Here is a 20,565-nt window from a genome sequence, read left to right on the forward strand (position 1 = left end):
AGTAAATATTATTGATTTATATACATAATGGCCTATATGAAGTTCTAACCATTGAGATATATTACCCTGTGGCCCACTGCATAATTTTTAGTTTCTATTGGCAGTATACAAAGTGTAGATAATTTAAGTGAATTGCAAAGCAATGATCAAGATCATCATAAAAGGATTTTACTACATTTCATTTAAGATGTCTTTAATTACAGATATTCCCTGAGAATTATATCACTGTGCTTTGCTTATATGAACATCTCATTTATCTTTTCTTTTTAATACTTTCTAGAAAGATTTTACTCAGTGTTATTCTATAGGCATTGGGGAAAAAGCAGGAAAATTCTAATCCCATCTCCCCATCTCTGCTAGTTAGTTAAATGACCTTGAGCCATTTAATTTAAACTCTCTAGGCCTCAGTTCAGTGTGCTTAATATATAGACTGGATATTTTTCCTTATTTCTTTCAATTATAATATTTTATGATATACCGTTTTGGTATTATTTGTGGTTCAGCTATGTACTATGATGTCACAGCTCTGGAATTTGGATTTTCATCTAGACTATAAGATTTATTTATTTTAAATTATTTAAGTTACTCATGGACTTTTAAAATTAGAGATCATTTATTCTCCCTTACCCGCCTCAATTCCCTCATTTTATAGCTAGAGAAACACGGCCATTTTGGATAAGTGACTTAGTGGACACTTATAATAGATATTAAAGTAGGGCTGTGTCTAGAGTCTTAATTGTTCTAGTTCCAAGTGTATGCTTTACCAGTGCTCTACATTATCTCCCCTTTGTGGCTCCAAGCACATCAATTTCCTAAACTCTTGCTGGCTTTTCTCTGTCACATTATGTATTTCTGGACTGCCTCCCATTATCATCAGGTAGTGTGTTCACATAGAATGCTAATTTTACTGTTGGCCTACAAAAAGGAGTTTGAAGGAGAAAAAAATGTCATAGAATAGATCTCAGAGCCTGAGAAGAATGGTTTTTCTTTTCTTTGCCGTTGCTATTCTCACTTAACATAGGTAATGAGCAATTGATTATGTTGCGTTTTTTCCAAGCAAGCCTTAGCAGTCAGCATAAAAACACATCATTTCCGTGTTTGTTGCTACTGTTGTTATAGCCATGGGCACTAGATGGTTTCCATAAACATTATGATTTCTAAGCTAAAGTTCATGGAATCATAGAGCTAGAAGTAATGTTACAGGGTCCTGTACTTTATTCATTTGCTTTGAATACAGGCTTTTTTTTCCTACTCCCCAACATAAAGTCTAAGGCCTTTATACTGCACATTAAGTCCACTTCCCCTCATTTTATATGTTTTATTTAGAGCACTTGTTTATTAACACTAGTTAATCCACAAATGGGGCAGCATTTTGTACTTGAAATACATCATTTCATAATGAACAATTCATCTCCATTTTGCCACATCAGGACACAACAGAAAATGTACACTAATGATGATTTCCAGGGTCATTTGTAATTGCAGATGAGAAAATTATTACCTTCAAATGATAGAGAAATCATGGCCAGTAGAACAAAATCCACTAGCGATAATTATAAATGAATTATTTCAATAGATAAGCTAGAGACCCATCTATTACTCTTTTTCTCTTTTTTTTAAGTATGGAGGATTCATTGTCTCATGTATTTCTGCTACAGATTTGATTCAATTCTCTTCTGAACAGCAGTTACCTGGTGTGGACAAAGGGTTTTCCTTTGCTCTTCTTCTGGCTTCTTTAATAATCAAATTGAAATGAGACAGATTATTAATATGAAAAAATAACCAAATTTAATCACATACATTGTATAGGGACCCCATATACATGAGGGAGTCAGAGATCCCACTTACAGGAGAGGTTCAAAGACAGCAAGTTAAAATGATGTATATGGCATTCTGAGCTAAAGATGAGGTAAGACACCTGAGGCTTCAGAGGGGAGGAAGATCATTTGCAGGATGATAAGAAGAGCAGGTGTTCAGTAATTAGAAGTTTGCCCTATAGATAGGTCATTAAAAGTTATTTCTGATAATAATTCTTATTATGGCAAAGTCCCTAATTTAAATTCTTTAAGGGAGAGGCAAAAGTTTCCCTTGAGCCCATAGGGTCTCGACTGCCTTCGGCTCAATATATTGGGTTGTCGGAAAAGTCATGATGCATTTTTGCAATGAAAAACATAAAAAAAAAAATGTCATGACTTTTCTGACAACCCAATAATTCATGTGCCAAAGTAGCACTCCTTGGGGAGGCCTGTCCTAAGCGCCTTCACCCGCCCGCTGGCCTGTTTCCCCTCCCTCCTTTCCTTCCTTCCTCCCTCCTCCCTTCACTCCAGTCCTCCGTTCTTCCCTCCCTCCCTCCCATCTTCCCTCCTTCCCTTTCTCTATCTTTTTCCTTCGTTCCTTTCCTCCTCCCTTTTTTTATTCTTTTTTTTAGTAATAATAATATTGTTTTCTATAAGATTTTACTAAACCTAAATATTCATATTTCATTTCAATTCTCCTCTTTTTAGCAAATTGCTCCTTTTTCTTTTCTTGTTAAGTTTCATCTCATTGAACTATTTTGGGTACATTATGATTATTAGATACTGTTTTGAAAAATCTCAGCACTAAATTGTTATTTCATCTTTGAAATATATGTGTTCTTTGAAATGTGCCGGGTTAAAATATTTTCTATCCTTGCCTCTCATTATTTAAATATTTAATTTTCAAATCCAAGACTCCATTATCTTTAATCCATGTTGTATCTCAAATTGGACCTAGAATCCAGATAGTAAGCTATCCATACTTTTAATTTGCTCTTTCTTAGGCTTTCTAATAAAAGAAGGGTGCTTCCTCTAAAAATTTGTATAATATGATCTGTGAAGTTGCTCTTTGAATAACCTAGAAATATCTTTGTTTTGATTACTTTTTTCTTGGGTAAGGATATTAGCTAGTTAAAATTTGGCTTTATTCATTCCAACTAGAAATCTGTGAGAGTGAATTCAATATATAAAGGAGCTCCAGTTAGAAAATGGAGTGTATTGTCTTAAAATCTTTTGACCACATCAAACATATTTGCCACTTTATTCCAATCTAGGAGAAGTAAAATCTTCAGGGAAGTCTGAAATGAAGAGCCTTTATGAATTTGAGAATTTCATTAGTTTGTTGATACTGCATACATGAAGATGATTTGTATTTGTTTCAAAGTTCTTTGGACTACCAACAAGCAAGGGAGGATGGAACAAAATAAATGTCTTTGATTATGATTTAATTATAGGGAAACTTGCTGTTGAGGTAAAAAAATTTAAATGTTGAACCTTCCTAGTAAATTTTGCTCAGGACATATACTGAAACTTCTTATAAAACATTTCATATTAATAAGAAGTATCTATTAGAAAATGAAATATAGTAGCAAAAATCAATACTTTTAGAATTCCCATTTTTACTCAAACTTTCATATATTAGCCTCAAGCTGCAAAATGTTGCAGTGATTTAAAATGAATTATTATGAAATTTATTTGATATTTTGTTTAGCTCCTGGGAAATGGAATTATTTTTCTTATGATCCCATTAATCATACTTACTTTAAGATTTTTAGATTATTTCTTATTTATCAAACACTGCATATAAGAAAGAATGCCATTTTATGTTTAGGATAAATAGGGATTACTTCTCTGCTTGCTAGTCTATAGACGTTGTCAGTGTAACTTAATATTTCATTCCAGGTAACCAAGCATACTCAACATGTTTATTTGTTGATGCCTCCAGAAGATATGAGGTGCAGCTTAAATAAATAAAAAATAATAATACTGATTTGGTATGATCCTAGTGTTAACTACTCTTCTAGTTTAGATATTATAGAAAGTACCTGAAATTTGATTTTGTCCTCAATGAGTCTGGATGAAAAAGGCATGTGTAATACATATAAATTGTGGTATACATGGTTACCTCAGAAGAAGCATTAATGACAATTTGTTGATTAAAATTTTATCTATGATTCAGTAAGTCTAACAGGTACTTACTTGATTAGAGGTGTAACTTTATGTTTCACAAATATGTTTTCACATTAGAAATCTGAGCTGAGCCAGTTCATTAGCTGATATCTCTGCATAAGACAAAAAGCTCAACTTGAATAAGAATTTAAAAATAAATTTAAATTAAAAATAAACAACTTTAATAAAGTGAATACATTTTTAAAAAACTTAAATAAAAATAATAGTATTTAATCAGGATCATAGTGTTCTCTAAAGGCCATTTCATAAACATACATATTATTCTTTTCTGATTTAGATATTAGATGGTGGTACTGGCGTGGAAAATTTTTTTCTTCTTCCTTTCTAGGTTATTTGGCTGCTCTAATAATTAAATGGGTATAAGACAGATTAACAGGAAGAAAAACAAATTTAATTACATATGTACGGGAGCCCCATAGAATATGAGATCCAAAAAGCAGCCAGGTAATTGAGGCTTATATAACATCTTGAGCTAAGTAAGGAAGGGGTAGGGGATTGGGGATACCAAGGGGAGGAAGGCCATTCATAGGAAGGTGAGAGGTGTTTGGAAAACAAAGACTGCCCTGTTCTGCAGGTAAAGTTTCTTAGGTAAAAGGTATCTCTGGTAATAACTGTTTTTCTTGTACAGGCTCCCTTTCCAATGTAAACTTAGATAAAGAACTTCTCCTGAGTCTGCTGGGTTTTGATTGCCTTTAGCTTAAAATGGTGCTTATACCAAAGAGACATATTTTGGGGTCTGATCCCCTTCAGTGGTAACATTACACAATATAAATGATCAGTAAGTTAGGTTTTTTTTTTTAACTTTTTAAAATTTATTTTTATTTTTTTATTATTAGTTTCAGTGAGTTAGTCAGGTTTTTTTACTATATCATAAATATTCCTAATAAAGAAAGAATGAGTACATATTGCGTACATTATTAGAAAATGCCAATAAAAATTGAGCCAAAGAACAAATGAAATTCAAATGGTTTGAGTAAGGGTAAAGAAAAATAGGATTGATGACCCCATTAAACTTTCCTCTTTACCCTTTGAAAGGAAATGCTTTTAGACAGTCTAGAATATTTTTTTATTTGCTTAGGCATTGAGAAATAAAATTAAAACCCTTTATATGATTATCTTTCTCTGATGTATGAATTTAAAAAAGACTATTTTTCACAGAATGAATTCTGCCTTTCAGAGTCAGGTATTTAAGTGTGCTTCCTTGGTATTATTTTACCTTTTATTTAAATGCTGAAATATTTCAGTTAAAAAAAATCACTGGGATTGTTCAACATTGCTGCAGCCTGCCTTGAGAATAGTGCTTGATTGTATACAATTTTATAGTCATATTAATTTTTCAGTTGATTCACACTACAGCCCTTTGAGACTGGCAGCAAGATATAGAATCTAAGTTTTATTTTAATTATATCTGAAAGGCAGACAGAAGTTACTTGATTTGCCCAAGGTAACCAAGTTAGTAAGTGGTAGAGAGTTGGGACTTCACACCAGATCTAATTTTTAGTTGCTTTTGCTATTCGTAGGTACTGAATCTTTGTTAACTCATTGTAGTCATTTATCTCAGAATAGAAGACCCTATATAATAACTCTTACATGGCAGAGAGGTGAGGAGAAGTATATGAACTGGAGAGCCTTCAGGTGTTCTGATTTTCAGGTTCCTTTTTGCAAAGGTGATCTGCTGGAAGCATTTTTCACCTTTAAAGAATTTTAGTTTGACTTGGGGGCAAGACTAATGTTTGTTTAGTGCCTTATTATTTGTCAAGGGACATCTCTTCTATGATCTCATCTAGAAATCTTACCAGTCTTGACCAGTTGGCATTATTATTATTACAATGTCACCTAAAGAAAAGAAAAAGAAAAATTAGACTAAATAATTTCTTCAGGGTCACATCATTAGGAAGTTTGAGTAGCTGGAATTCGAATTCAAATTTTCTAAATTCAGATCTTACAAAATAATACTGATTTTTAAAAGGAATGTTACAGTGAAATTCTTATTGTTTCTGAAATATTATCAACAGAAAATTTAGGACTCTTTGGAACTTTCTAAGTATTTCTATAACATGTTCTTGATTATTTCATCATGGTTTCATACATTTATCAATTAAATCCATTGTTCCAAGTGTGGTGAAAGAAAAATAATTTGCCCTCTATTCTTTTTTTTTTTTTTAAAGATTTTATTGGGAATTGGGGAAGGGGAACAGCCAAATTGTTGTCCTTCAGTCTTAGTTGTGGAGGGCACACCTAGCTCAGCTCCAAGTCCAGTCGCCATCTGGCTGCCCGTTGGCAGCTCAGGGCCACTCAGCTCAAGGTGGCAGGTTCAATCTTAGTTGCGGTGGGCATAGCCCACCATCCCATGCGGGAGTCGAACCGGAAACCTAGTTGTTAAGAGCATATGCTCTCAACCAGCTAAGACATCCTGCTACCTATTGGCAGCTCAGCAGCAGCTCAGCACGGGTGCAGCTCACTGGCCCACGTGGGAATCGAACCGGCAACACTGTTGCTCAGAGCCTGTGCTCTTAACCAACTGAGCCATTCGGCCAGCCATTCCCTCTATTCTTTTGGGTTCTTGGTTAAGACTCCCCCCATAATAAAAAGAAAGATTAACAGGAGGAAAAAAACTCCATAAACTTAATAACATTTGTTACCTCAGTATATATGGTAGAGACCCAGGAAAACTGAGTAACTCTGCAAAAAGGCACAAACCACCACCTTAAATACCATTTCCAGCCAAAGACAAAAGATGTTGGAGTAAGGGAAGTGTGGGGAGAGAGAAAACTTATGGGAGGTTATCAGAAAAAGGGCATGGGGTTGTTATGCAGATTTAAGTTTCTACCTTCTCTACGGATAAGAATTTCTAGAGATTGAGTCATTTTTCTCCTTCTGTTTCTCAGAGGGAGATACACTTACGAATAGAGGTTTTCTTTATAAATGTAAATGTCTTGTACAAAAGGGTAACTTCTCAGTTTTCAAAGCTTCCTCCCACCCCCATCTTAAAAGTAATCAGCCTAAAATAATCCTTATGCCAAATAGGCATATTTTGGTGTCGTACATTCTGCTCTCTTTTGTAAGTTTAAGCCATTTTCTGGGCAAGGTATTTTATCATTTATTGTAATTTTGTGTTTCATCATGTTTGTTTTTTGGTGGTGTGAGGAAAGGAGAAATTTTACACTACCGTTCTAGGTTCTTTTGGCTGGTCTAATAATCATATCGACATGAGACAGATATTAAGAGAAAATCACTAAATTTTATTACATACGTATGAGAGCTCCACATACAAGAGAGTCAGAGACCCTATGTACATGAGAGGTTAGGAGACAGACAGGTAAAATGAGGTGTGTATGACATCCTGAACTAAGGATGAGGCTGGGCAGCTAGAGCTTCAGAAGGGAGGAGGGACAGTCAGATGGATAAGAACAGATGTTCAACAGTCAGATCTTTGTCCTGCCACATTTGTTTTGATCATATAGGTCAAAAAAGGTTATCTCTGATAATAACTCTTATTATGGATAGGGCCCCTAATTTAAATTCTAGGTAGTTAAGGGAAGGGGGCGGGGCATACGTTTGGGGGATAAATTTCTCTTGAGTTCACCGGGTGTCAGTTGTCTTTAGTTCAAAATAATCCACATACCACAAAGGCACACCTTGGCTGACTCATTCTAAATGCCTATAGTGGTCTATCAGAGTTTTAACTTAATTTCTATTCAAACTTCTTCCAGATTTTCTCATTTGTTACTTATATTTAAAACCTGGCTTCATTTTTTCAAATATTTAAATTTAGTTCTCTTTCTGTTACATTCATTCTCACCATTGGTGATTTGTTATAGCTAAGAAACAATTTCAGAATATATTAAAATTGTATATATGTATGTATGTATTTGTATATCTGTCTGTCTAGGATTTCAGTTATTGAATTAATAGAATTTGCTTTTTGAATGCATCCAAACGAAAATATGGTTTTTGTTTAGAAATACTGTTTTTGATTGTTACAAAGTTCAATATAATGTATACTGATAATTATTAATTCCTCCTGAGGTTGAGTATTGCCGTTCAAATTTTTTACTTTGAAAACATGATGGTGATTGAGTACAAAATGTTATAGGTAGACTATACTGAGTATGTACTGAAATTGCATTAGTGATGAACCTGTCTCATAAATGAATTGCCTTCTTGAAATCATTTATTGGTCTTGGGAGGAGAAAGGTTAAGGAGTGCAAGAGTATGAATATTACACATTCAGAGTATATTGTGTGTAGTGGCTGAAAGTTAGTAAACTTATTTTCAACCCTGGGCACATATTACAGGTAGCTATTAAGGGTTCCTTTCCTACTGTACTGTCTGCTTTCTCTTTTATATGCATCTTCAATTCCTTATTCCAATTCTCATAGGAATGATGTATAAACTCCCTAACTGTCTCTTGGTAGTACAATATTTTTTTTAAACAAGAAGTTTGCTTGTAACTCAGCTTTTCCTTTAGGGTAAACCTTAGGTATGAGCTATCTGGCCTTTTTTTTAAAGATTTTTATTGGGGAATTGGGGGAGGGAAACAGCATTGGGGAATCAGGGAAGGGGAACAGACAAGTTGCTGTCCTTTTGTTCTTCAGTCTAGTTGTGGAAGACGTCGCTTCACTGGTCCATGTTGGTATTGTGACCATTGTGCTCTTCCCCGGTGAGGCAGTTGCTCGCTGGCCATTTGACGGCAGCTCACACCATCTGCCGGCCGCTCTCGACAGCTTATGGTAGCCCCACTGAAGCCCACACCATCACCAGCCACTCACAGCAGCCCAGCTCCAGGTCGAGCTATTGTTCACCATCTTAGTTGTAGAGGGCGCAGCGTCACTGGCCCTCATGTGGGATCCGAACCGGTGGCCCTACTGCTTAGACACTTAAGAGTGTCCCAAGCCAGCTCTTAACCAACGTGCCACTTGGCTGGCCCTACCTAGCCTTTTTTAAAAAATGTTAAGATGTATACTTCTTAATTATTTTATTTAATTCATCCAGTTAATGAAATTAGATAAATTTTGTCCAAATGAATTTTATTATAAAGTAGTTTCATTGGTTAGTCAATGCTGTGTGTGTGTGTGTGTGTGTGTGTGTGTGTGTGTGTGTGTGTGTGTGTGCGTGCGCGCTGCTGGTGGTTTTCCAGGTAAGTAAAATAGCTAAATGTTGAATAAGCAGACTTTTAAACCCAATTTTACGTCTCAGTGCCTTGAATGATTACTCTGAATTGCCAGCCAGCATGTAGTATGCTTTTATAATGACCTGTTTAATAAATCTGTGTTGTTCAGCATATTTTCTTTTCTGTTGTGTTTCCTTCTTTCTTTCTTTTTCCTTAGGGACATAGTACTCAAACTACTTCAATATGAGGCATCAACCAATGTAGCAGACAACAAAGGTTACTTCCCTATTCACCTGGCTGCCTGGAAAGGAGATGTGGAGATTGTGAAGATTCTCATTCATCATGGACCATCACATTCCCGCGTCAATGAACAGGTACACCTGTCAAATGTTTGCTCACACTGTAATTTTGCTAGAGTTTTGAGAAGGCAAAGCCACATTGAAAAATTGAATACTTCTGTCTTTACCATGCCAAACACTTTTCCACTGCTGAATTTCCCAAAGGAAAATTTGAAAAATTCTTTGGCGTTTGTATATAGTGCATAAGTTGGGCGTTTGAAAAGGTATTTGTTAACAAGAAAAGCCCATATAAAGGAAGCAGTTATAATATTGTTACCTGCCTTATATAATCATTTTATAGTTGAATGTTTAAAGATAAAACACAATTCACTTTTGTAATGTGAATTAGTTTCCTTTATAAAATTTTAAATGCTAAAAGAATGATGACAGCCATCATTTGTATAAAGCTTTACTATTTGCATAGTACTTTCAGAGTAAGTAAAACTCTGTGAATTAAAATGCAAAATATAGTGTGTACAGTTGCTAGTTACATATTGTTAAAAATGTCCTGTATGTACACACACACTCACACTCCCCGGAATAAATTAAGTAAAACACAACAGCAGTACGATACTGAAAGATAACATCAAAATATTTGCAAGTATGTTATATCCATATCACACATAACAGGCATATCAAAAAAGGAATGCCATTGTCAGCATTCTAAATAAAATAAGACCACCGATTCCAGCAAGTAAAATAAGGTCCCCTAATACAGTATGATACAAACATCTTGAGCTCTGCGTGCCCCCTACTGTTCCCATTTTGTAAAACTATATTTGAAAACCAGCATGCAGCCTAGCAATTGGATTATAACCATGATATTAAGCTGCAGGTTGGCAGTTGTCCAATATCAATGCAAGTAGGTTACTCTAGGGCAAGCACATCTAATAAAGTATAATTAGCATATTGTTCAAATAGATACAGACTTTGCAGGCCTTTGGCTGAAATTCAGACTAAAGAATAAGAAGGAACACTAGCACTAGCTATAAACAGCAGAGGGAAAAAAAAGCAGGTTTTTTCCCCCCAAAATGCAGTTGTAGAACAAATCATGAAAAATGTTGTATTAATTGGAAAAGCATCTTATTAATACTTTTCACAATAAAAATTTCTGTTTACAAGTTACAAAATGCAGAATATTTTTTATGAGAATACGCTTATAAATTTGATATGTAAAAAATAACAGATATGGCTATCTTTATCAGCAGATCATGTTAAAAAAAGGAAATTTATGAGAATGTTGTTCTTCAGAAAACCAAAAGTTGAAAGATCATTTGTGGTATGAGCCATCTGGTGGTTATTCTTAAAACTGTCTGAGTGCCCCAAAGCAAACCTGAAATAATAAGATGGAAAAACAAACCAAGGTTAAACAATAGGATGTTAGTTTTTACAAACAAAATAGTTTTTAAATGACATGGATATAAGAAAAACACCCAGAATTCATTTATGTTTGAAATTTGAAGATTTTAAATGGCATGTAACTGTAATGGTATGTTTAAAGGAGAAACCCTTGTTTTCTGTGATGTTGAGCAGGTCAATTAAACTATAAAAAAAAGTCCTTTTTAATGGACATTGAATATCAAAATTCTTTCCTCTTATTGCTTTGTATTGTGGTTCCTACTAGAAACAAGTTGAAAATCTTGAGATTCTTAAAACCATGCTTTCAGTATTTTTTGTTTGTGATTATGTATATATTCCTTTAGTGCTGACATGGTACTCTCATTCATTGTCATCTCTCCTAAAAGTTTCTGATGTGAGAATTTTATTTTCATAAGTAACTTTTGATTTTTGCTTTATTTCCTTCCTCCTGCCCTCTGAATGAGACAGAAATGTACTAGTTATGAACCTTTATGTATTTAAGCAATAGGGAGGGAAGGAATGAAAATGATAATTAACATTTATTGAGACATAAGATAGCCAGCTATCATGCTAAGTACTTTCACCTGCAATATGGTATTTAATTAATTCTCACAGTCTTCTGAAGTGATATCACTTTTGTTTCATAGATGAGAAATCAGGCTCAGTAAAGCTAAATATTGGGTTGTTGGAAAAGTCATGATGTATTTTGTCTATGTTCTTCAAAGGTCATTTATTTATATAAAGGACAAAGATCAATCAATGATATATTGCGCATTTTGTTCGATAACCTTTTGCCATCTTTCAGACCTTCATAATTCTTCGTTCATAGAAGGATCTGTCTTTGCGAAAAACTGAACAAGGTGCTGATTTACCTCCTCATCTGAATTGAACGTTATACCATGCAAGGAGTTTTGAAGAGAGCGAAACAAGTGGAAGTCTGATGGTGCAAGGTCAGGTGGGTGTGGCAACACATCCCATTCAAGCTCCAATCAGTTTTGACGGGTGATAAAACTTGCGTGTGGTCTTGCGTTGTCGCGATGGAACACAACTCCTTTACAATTGACAAGCTCTGGACGATTCTGGATGATGGATTTGTTCAAACTGTCTAATTGCCGACAGTACACATTCAAATTGATTGTTTGGTTCCTTGGTAGGAGCTCGAAAAACACACCTTTAAAATCCCACCATACTGAGAGCATAACCTTCCTCTGATGAATGTCGTTTGAGCTGAATCATCACGTCGGGACCAAGACTGTTTGTGCACCACATTGTTGTAAATAATCCACTTCTCATCACCAGTTATCAGTCACTTCAAAAAAGGATTGTTTTAGGGCCAGCTGAATGGCGCGTTGGTTAAGAGTTGGCTTGGGACGCCAGCTCTGAACAGCAGGGCCCTGGTTCAGATCCCACATGTGAGGGCCAGTGGCTCTGCGCCCTCTACAGCTAAGATGGTGAACAGCAGCTCTACCTGGAGCTGGGCTGCTGTGAGTCGCCAGCAGCGACGGAGTAGGCTGCAGTGGGGCTGGCTAGCAGCAGGCATGAGCTTTCGTGAGTTGCTGTGAGCCACCATGAGCAGCCGTCCAATGGCCAGCAACAGATCTGCCTCACCTGGGAAAAGTGCAATGATAATACCAACATGGGCCAGTGAAGCGACATCCTCCACAACTAGGCTGAAGAACAAAAGGACAGCAACTTGTCTGTTCCCCTTCCCTGATTCCCCAATGCTGTTCATCTCCCCCAATTCCCCAATAAAATCTTTAAAAAGAAAAAAAGATTTATGGGGATCTGGCTGCTTAATTAATGAGCATATTGCAGATGTTTATACATGCTGTCAAATGGACTTCTTTGAGTTCATGCAGAACCCAAATATTGAGCTTGCTTATGTATCCCAGCTTCTTCAGGTGGTTGTGAACACTTGAATGATGGATATTCAATGTTTCTGCAATCTCTCATATCATGTAATGTGGGTTTGACTCGATCAATGCCTTTATTTTCTCGTCATCGACCTCGGTGGGTGTCCGTGTCCGGGAAGCGTCGTTGAGATCAAAATCACCAGCATGGAATTTCATGAACCATTGTTGGCACTGATGTTCTTGTAGAGCATTGTCACTGTAAACTTTATGCAACTTTTCACAAGCTTGATATGCGTTCTTCCCTTTATGGAAGTAAAACAGTAAAATATGGCAAAAATGCACAGTTTGGTCTTCCATTTTCAACTTGTAAAATCTCTAAAACTCAACCAAATCACTCGATTTTTTTTTTTTAGAATGAAGCTAGACCTGTCAGCTGTCAAATGACGTAGCAATAACATAGATGCAAATGACTCTAGTACTTCCAAAAATGAACTAGTGCCATCTGTTGCAAACATGTGTCATGACTTTCCCAACAACCCAATAACTTGTGTAAGGCCACACATTACTGAGTGACCAAAGTGAGGCTTGGACTCAGGTCTCTCTAATTCCAGAGCCCCCCACAGTCACCCCTTGGTATTGTCCTCATAAATTCTATCACTAATGGAGGGTTTACTATATGCCAGGCATTGTGCAAAATACTTCATCTACATTATTTTTCTAAGCTCTGCTGCACCCTGATGAGGTAGGTATCATTCCTACTTTAAAAATGGGGAAGCCACCTTAGAGGGATTAACTAACTTGACCATGAAATCACAGCTACTAAGAAATGCAGCCAGTATTTGAACCCAGGTTTTCCTGAGCCAAAGCTTAAGCTTTTAACCAGTAAGACACCATGGTGTGATGTTCACAAATTATGCATGATTGTCAGGATTTCATTCTGACCTCTGAAAATTATCTTTGGTTTCTAATACAGCTTATTGTTTTTAAACTAAAAAATAAGTACATTTTGATATTTAAAGTTACAAAGTATTTTTCTACGTGTATATGTCATCTCTTGATTTATATGCTATAGTCTAAGGTTTACAGGGAGGATAATATTCTAAATTTATAGAGAGGCTAGGCTCAAAGAGATTTACTGTTGCCAATAAGTGCATGTTAGCCCTTCAACGTAGGTCACCATTCTGTACTGCTCTAGAATTGGTGGTCAGTTTAGGGGTTTAGGGTGACATAATATTGAAAACAAAGTAGACTCTGCCTGGATTATGGTTTTTATAATTGCCGTATTTTTCCTATCATTTGTCAACTGATTTGTTTTTTCCTTTCTTTGGATGTTACATATGTTTTAAATTTATATTTCTCTGTATATTGATCTTTTCCGCCTTTTACCTTCTCTCCCCCCGCCCCACTTTTTTTTTCTTTAATATTATGGCAAACCCCAGAGGACCCTTATCTCCTAAGTATATTCCCTTGCCATTCCCCCAAACTTGAACCCAACTAGTGTTAGATAGTTTCCATTAGTTTTACTTTGAAGCAAGATCTTTTGGTAAATAGCTTTTGTTAGCCAATATTCATTCTGCCACTCGTTGTCTGGAAGTGTCCTGATTTTTCAGAGAGCGCCCATTTGGTAAAAAAAAGGAATTAAAACAATTTTAAGTCTGTTTATTGTAGACATACTAGCAATTGTCAATTGGTGCTCATTCACAGTGTATTTAAAATTATATTTTTATTAGATCACTAGTGAGTATGCGCACAATCATGCCTTTTATGAAGGTACCACAGCTGCAGTCTTCACAGATATGTGGAGTAAGTGTGGAATGACTGACATAATTTTTCTTCAGCTCTGAACAATTGGTGTTAATACAAAAAATTTCAATTTTGAACAGGTTATTTCCTAGGCTAAGTAAGGCCTTTGCAAAAGTAGAGAGGTCTTTGAGGAATCATTATTTATAACTGGCTTTTCTTTTTCTCAAAGAGATGCTGTATTTTGAAAAATGAGATTGAATCTCTTTCTGGGCAAGGGGAAATTTGGTTTGGTCAGGAAGCATATATCTGCATCATATTTCCATGGTATAGCACAGAGTTCGGCAAACTGCGGCTTGCGAGCCACATGGGGCTCTTTGGGTACATATATGTGGCTCTGAAGTAAAATTGAAAATGAAAATAAAACTATCATAGTTTCATTTATAATTTTTAAAGGATATTATTCACACAATGGTGATTTCATTTGTTTCATGGCTCTCAAATAATTTTTAAATTGTTGTGAGGGACAGAATTGGCTCTTCCATCTCAAAAGTTTGCTGACCCCTGGTATAGAATAATAAGATTGATTTTCTTATCAGGCTTATAATACTTAACCAGATAAGAAAATCAGGGAGTGTAAACTTGTATATGGTGACTGTGTGGAAGTAGACTATAGTAACACAGCAAACCAAGAACAGGAATGACTCCCCCCCCCCCCCCGCCAGATGATGGAAGAAACATCCCCAGCTGGATTCCCTGTCTATCAGATCATAACTTTTCACTGACTTTCTCCAAGGAGCAGGTTTTCCCCCTGGGTTTGGCTTTCATACGCCATCTTCTGATACTTATTTGAATGGTAAAGTAGGAAGAGGTCTTCTCTAGTGCTCATTTAAAATTTGTTTTTCATTATTTTCTTGCCACTCCTCTTTTTAAGTTTTCAAATCCTCCCTCTGCTCTCAACTTACTTTACCTTCAGCTCGAGCAAAGCTGAGTTACTTTCTGGAACATTAAGATTAGTTTGGCTTTGAAGCCTCCTTGTCTTTTTTGTTCTAGTCAGAACAGCTATCTAAGCAGCTCCTTCCCATTCCAACTCAGTTGGTGTTCTTTGGGGAAAAAATCTATAGCAATTCTGCTTTCAGATCACTAATTTCCTGTTCTTCTTCTTTGGCAATATAGCGACGCATGGCAGGCTGTGAGGCATAGTTGAGAGAGCATGAATGGGTTTTGGGTTGTGACAAATACAGATCCCCAAAGATCCTGATTCTGCCTAAGCATGTAATTTAACCTTCTGTATTTTAGCTTCCTTGTCCAGGAACTAAAGATGATAATACCAATCTTGTAGGATCTTTTGTAAGCGGTAAATGAGATCATGTATGTAAAGTTATTAGACACTTAGCAAATGACAGTGCTCATACTAGTGTTTATTGTGGAAGACAGTGTTAAGAGTAACGACTTTCGGTCTAGGGTACCAGGGTTCAAATCCTGGCCCCAGACTAAGTGGCTGTGCAATTGAAGACCAGTTATCCAACTACTCAGTGCTTCATTTTTCTCATCTGTAAAATGGGAATAATGATAGTAGTATCTATCTCATAGTGAGGATTAAATGAGTACACATATATGAAATGCAACTCCGCCTGGTACAAAGTGATAGTTACGATGATGACTCTGACGATGGCAGCACCCCTTTCTCTCTGAAACCCTCATTCAGGATTTCATTTTTGTTACTAAATTTTTTTATTTACATTTTTTCTAACTGTTCCCTTCTACCTCCTGATATATTCACACCCCACATACCTACACCATGTGCCCAAATGCTGTGAACTGATCATCTGCTTTGCAACTGGGTTCAGTTTTCTCCATTATAACTTTTTTTTTTTTTTTTACTGCTAAATTTCTAGGAAAATCTTCCTGATTTTCAGTGGAAGCACTTATTAGCTGCATATGTCATACTGTGATACTCCTTGTAACTTGTCTAGGAATGGGTCTAGGTCTGTTTGTCAATTCGTAATTATATTTCAAAAAGATCCTATTTAAACTTAGGGTTGCCAGAATGTCTTCATTATCTTACTTATATGGAAAATAGAATGAAACTTAATTTGGGAAAGCTTTCTATAAATCTTTCATTGTTAGAAATTTCCTAACACCTGTCTTTTGGAAAGCTGGTCTGTTAAATGTGTGTTACGACTGTTACTAATCTCTCTCACTAACAAATGCCATGGCAGTGTGACCATCTGGTTCCAGCAGTGCCCCTGACTAACATGACTAAGTCATTTATCATTCTTGGAAACAGGAATAAATAATGTAGGGAAAAGTTAGGTTATTGCTATGGAAGTGATAAAAATCAAGTGTGATGTTTTTGGTACACTAGATGATACACGCCTTTATCAAATAAAATCTATTAGACCTCCTTATCAAAATAGATAAACTTATCTTTGCAAAATCTCAGGTTTTCAATGTTTGTGTTAAAATTTTGATGGCTAATTGAATTTCTGAAAGCTTGCATTTTATGTTCGTCTTCACAGAACAATGAAAACGAAACCGCCCTACACTGTGCAGCCCAGTACGGACACTCGGAAGTGGTGGCTGTTCTCCTAGAAGAGCTCACTGATCCCACCATCAGGAACAGCAAGCTAGAAACGCCCTTGGACCTGGCGGCGCTCTACGGGCGTCTGCGAGTGGTCAAAATGATCATCAGCGCCCACCCCAACTTAATGAGCTGCAACACCCGGAAGCACACGCCGCTACACCTGGCCGCTCGCAATGGCCACAAGGCCGTGGTTCAGGTGCTGCTGGAAGCTGGCATGGACGTGAGCTGTCAGGTGAGCCTGGGTTTAGCTGGGCCTGAAAAGCAACACGGCTTTTGCTTTGCTTTGAGATACAGACATCACAAATTATACATAGAACTCTTACACCTTATTTTTAATTAGTCAAATTGTCCACAAGTATATTTGTAATTACTAAATTCAAGGCACTATGTACATACAGTTGGGAAATATAAGTAGACATACTCGTAAGGCATAAGCTCTGACCTCATTCTAATTTGAAGGCTATACACATGGAAAATTATTACTAGATAGCAGTTGTGTGACATCATTAGTAATTGTTTCCTTTCTCCCAGTATCTAGTACACAGCCTGACACACTAGGAATCCAGTTACAGCTGAATGAATGAATGGATGAATGAATGAATGGAACAAAATTCACTTGAACATTTTGCGTATGGACTTTGTGTTTAATATGTTGACACATTTAGAATCTAATTCTCACATCTCTCCTGTGGGATTGAGAGCTATTAAATTCTAAGTAAGAGATAAGGAGTCGGATTCAAAGACTTAAGAAACTTTGCCAAAGGACACATAGCTCATAAACCAAGAATGTGAATTTAGACATACGGATTAAACTCGAGACCTCCTTCCACAATGATGTGCTGTGTATGCGTGACTCATGAAGGAAAGATCACTATGCTTAAGGGCAGTCCGAAAGAACCGGAGAGGTGTGATTTGAGCTGAGCTTTGAAGAATGGATAGCACACATGATAGGTTTCGTTTCTCCACAAGGAAAGGCCAACCTGCTTTTATTATCCGTCTCAAGTCAGCCGCAAATTTTTTTTGTTTTTAACCATTTTCTCCTTTTATGACTGTTTCTTGGCTCCCAAATTGGCAGCAGCATTCTTATCTTCCAGAGATCCCTTTGTTTCCTGTCAGATTGTGAACTTCTTCACTGTGTCTGAGGACGCTATTGCTGCATAACAAACTACCCCAAACTTAATGATTTAACACAGTAACTGGCTATTTAGCTCATAATTCTGGGGTTGGTGATTTAGTCTGAGCATGGCTGGGACTTCTGTATTGGCTGGGTTCTCTCATGTATCTGCAGTCAATTGTAAGTCACTTAGGTGGCTCTGTGTCAGAGATTGATTGGATGTTGTCTGGGATAATGGGCGAGATACTGGAATATCTTCTTCATTCTCACTCCCTTTTTCTCAGGGAGTGCTGAGATGACAGAGAATATGTATGAATACACAAACGACAGAATTTTTTAACCTGTAAGTATTCCTACTGCAACTGTGCTTCTGTTTCTTTTTCTCTCTCTTTTTTTTCCAGACAGAAAAAGGGAGTGCACTCCATGAAGCAGCCTTGTTTGGAAAGGTGGACGTTGTTAGAGTTTTGTTAGAAACAGGTAACTATCATGATTCCCCAGGGAACTTAATCTGCCAAATATTATGTCTGTTTCAGGAGTCCAGGAACATGACACAATTTTGTTTTACATAATCACCCATACTTCTTATCTTCAAATTGCAGATATGTATTCATATCATAGATTGGGTTGTCGGAAAAGTCATGACATATTTTTTCTATGTTCTTCGTTACAAAAATGCGTCATGACTTTTTCGACAACCAAATAGAATTGAGCCTCAGTGGTTTGATGGAATTGATATAAATGTGCTCCTTTTATCGCTCAATAGCTGTTTTTGTTACAAGCTCTTGGAAATTACAGTTTTATACATTTAAATCACATTAAAATATACTAGAGAAACTTCGAAAAGGAAAAGAAATCTGTGCCTCCTACAAGAGGAAGGAAGTAATGACAATTGTTTTGCTTATTAAAGAACATATTTCCCTAGGTTTTTATATTGTGAACAATGGTAAGCAGAAATTAGAGTTCCCTATCCTTAAGGCAAATTCTCCTTCCAGTTACTTCATCAACTGAGTAGCTATTGTTTGTAAGCTGCAGTGATGGTAAAGGAAGCCTTTTGGAGGGAAGGCTTTGAAGGAGCAACAGAGTGGGCTCATTTGTCTTCCTATGTATATCCTGATTGAAATGAGATAAAATTGGAACTGAGGTCAGATTTTATTTTATTTTATTTTTTTAGAATCAAAAGGCATGTGTACAAATTTATACTTGTAAATAATTGACTTCAGTCTTTTGTGTTATGGACTATATTTAGTGTGTTTTCCTCTGTAAAAAAATAAAATAAAATGTAACACTTTGGCAGACTTGCATTTTGATTGTGTTGACACAGTTTAAATTTCACGTTTGTTTAACTTTGACATGTAACACAGTGATATAATAAATGTTTTGAGGCAATCGACTAAATATATGCTGGTCACACACCCCTACACAAATAAAAATAATACATAATCTTATTATTATGAACTTACATTTGAGACCAGATCGTGAAAACTGGCTTTGTTTGTGGTTAGATGTTTGGAAAGTTTATAAACTTTTTGGGGGTTGTGAAAGTTATTTGCTACATTACAATAAGTTCTTTAGTACAATATATATTTTCAGAATTAAAATCATTCCAAAGGTGTTTTAATTACATACTTCATGATCGTGTATGTGTGTGTGTGTGTGTGTGTGTGTGTGTGTGTGTGTAGCTTAATTTAAAAAAAAATCACCTTCAGTGCTTGGTCTGTATATGTTTGAAGTTAGAGCCATTATGTATTAACAGTGTCTTCTGATGACATTCCAGTGGTGTACATCTAGTGGGGTTTTCTTTTTCTTTCAGGAATCGATGCCAACATAAAGGATAGCTTAGGTAGAACTGTCTTAGACATTCTGAAAGAACATCCATCTCAGAAATCTCTCCAGATTGCAACGCTCTTACAAGGTAAACAATATTGAATGATGGATGAGTTTGCCTTAAAGTTAAGAATAAATTAAAACTGTCTTAGTTTTCTCTTGGGGTTTGAGTTAATGTTTACTTTACTTGCATTTTTTATGGCAGATTTTAAAACTAAATCGTACTAGTTTTTAATATTTTATTTCTGTTTTTCAACTAAGTATTTTAAGCAAAGCTATTTTTTTCATTTACTTAATGAAAAAAAGTCTTTTTTAAAATAAACCCATGTAGTAATACATAGTTATGAACTTGAGGGTAATAAAGCTATAAAATGGTATAATTATTATTGTACACCTGAATAATGCTTAAGAGTTTTCAGGGATTTTCTATTATTTTGTCTGATTGATAACTCTGTGAGGTACCGTATTTGCCGGCGTATAAGACGACTGGGCGTATAAGATGACCCCCTAACATTTCCACTCAAAATACAGAGTTTGTTATATACTCGCCGTATAAGACTACCCCCTCTTCTGCACACCTTCCACACACCAAATAAAAGGTAAAACAATATCAGATTTGATTTGGCCCACTGAAGTGCAAACAAGCGTATT

At 36.0% G+C, this 20,565-nt stretch overlaps 1 protein-coding gene across 8 annotated transcripts in view; it reads left to right on the top strand.

Moving 5' to 3' along the window:
* The window catches only part of ANKS1B (ankyrin repeat and sterile alpha motif domain containing 1B), a 985,090-nt gene that overhangs the window by 101,003 nt on the left and 863,522 nt on the right, over positions 1-20,565 (top strand). For 4 of the 8 annotated variants that reach the window (XM_019641710.1, XM_019641706.1, XM_019641707.1 and 1 more), the window contains exons 1-3: positions 16,976-17,208; positions 18,492-18,567; positions 19,901-20,002. In XM_019641710.1, the coding sequence (XP_019497255.1) occupies positions 17,074-17,208; positions 18,492-18,567; positions 19,901-20,002 (313 nt within the window). In that variant the 5' untranslated portion in view covers positions 16,976-17,073. Of the gene's footprint in view, positions 1-9,316; positions 9,474-16,911; positions 17,209-18,491; positions 18,568-19,900; positions 20,003-20,565 lie in introns of those variants that run through there. The other 4 variants (XM_019641708.1, XM_019641709.1, XM_019641719.1 and 1 more) reach the window with 3 other exon arrangements.

The sequence above is a fragment of the Hipposideros armiger genome, unplaced genomic scaffold (genome assembly GCF_001890085.2).
Source record: "Hipposideros armiger isolate ML-2016 unplaced genomic scaffold, ASM189008v1 scaffold_63, whole genome shotgun sequence".
Lineage (NCBI taxonomy): Eukaryota > Metazoa > Chordata > Mammalia > Chiroptera > Hipposideridae > Hipposideros > Hipposideros armiger.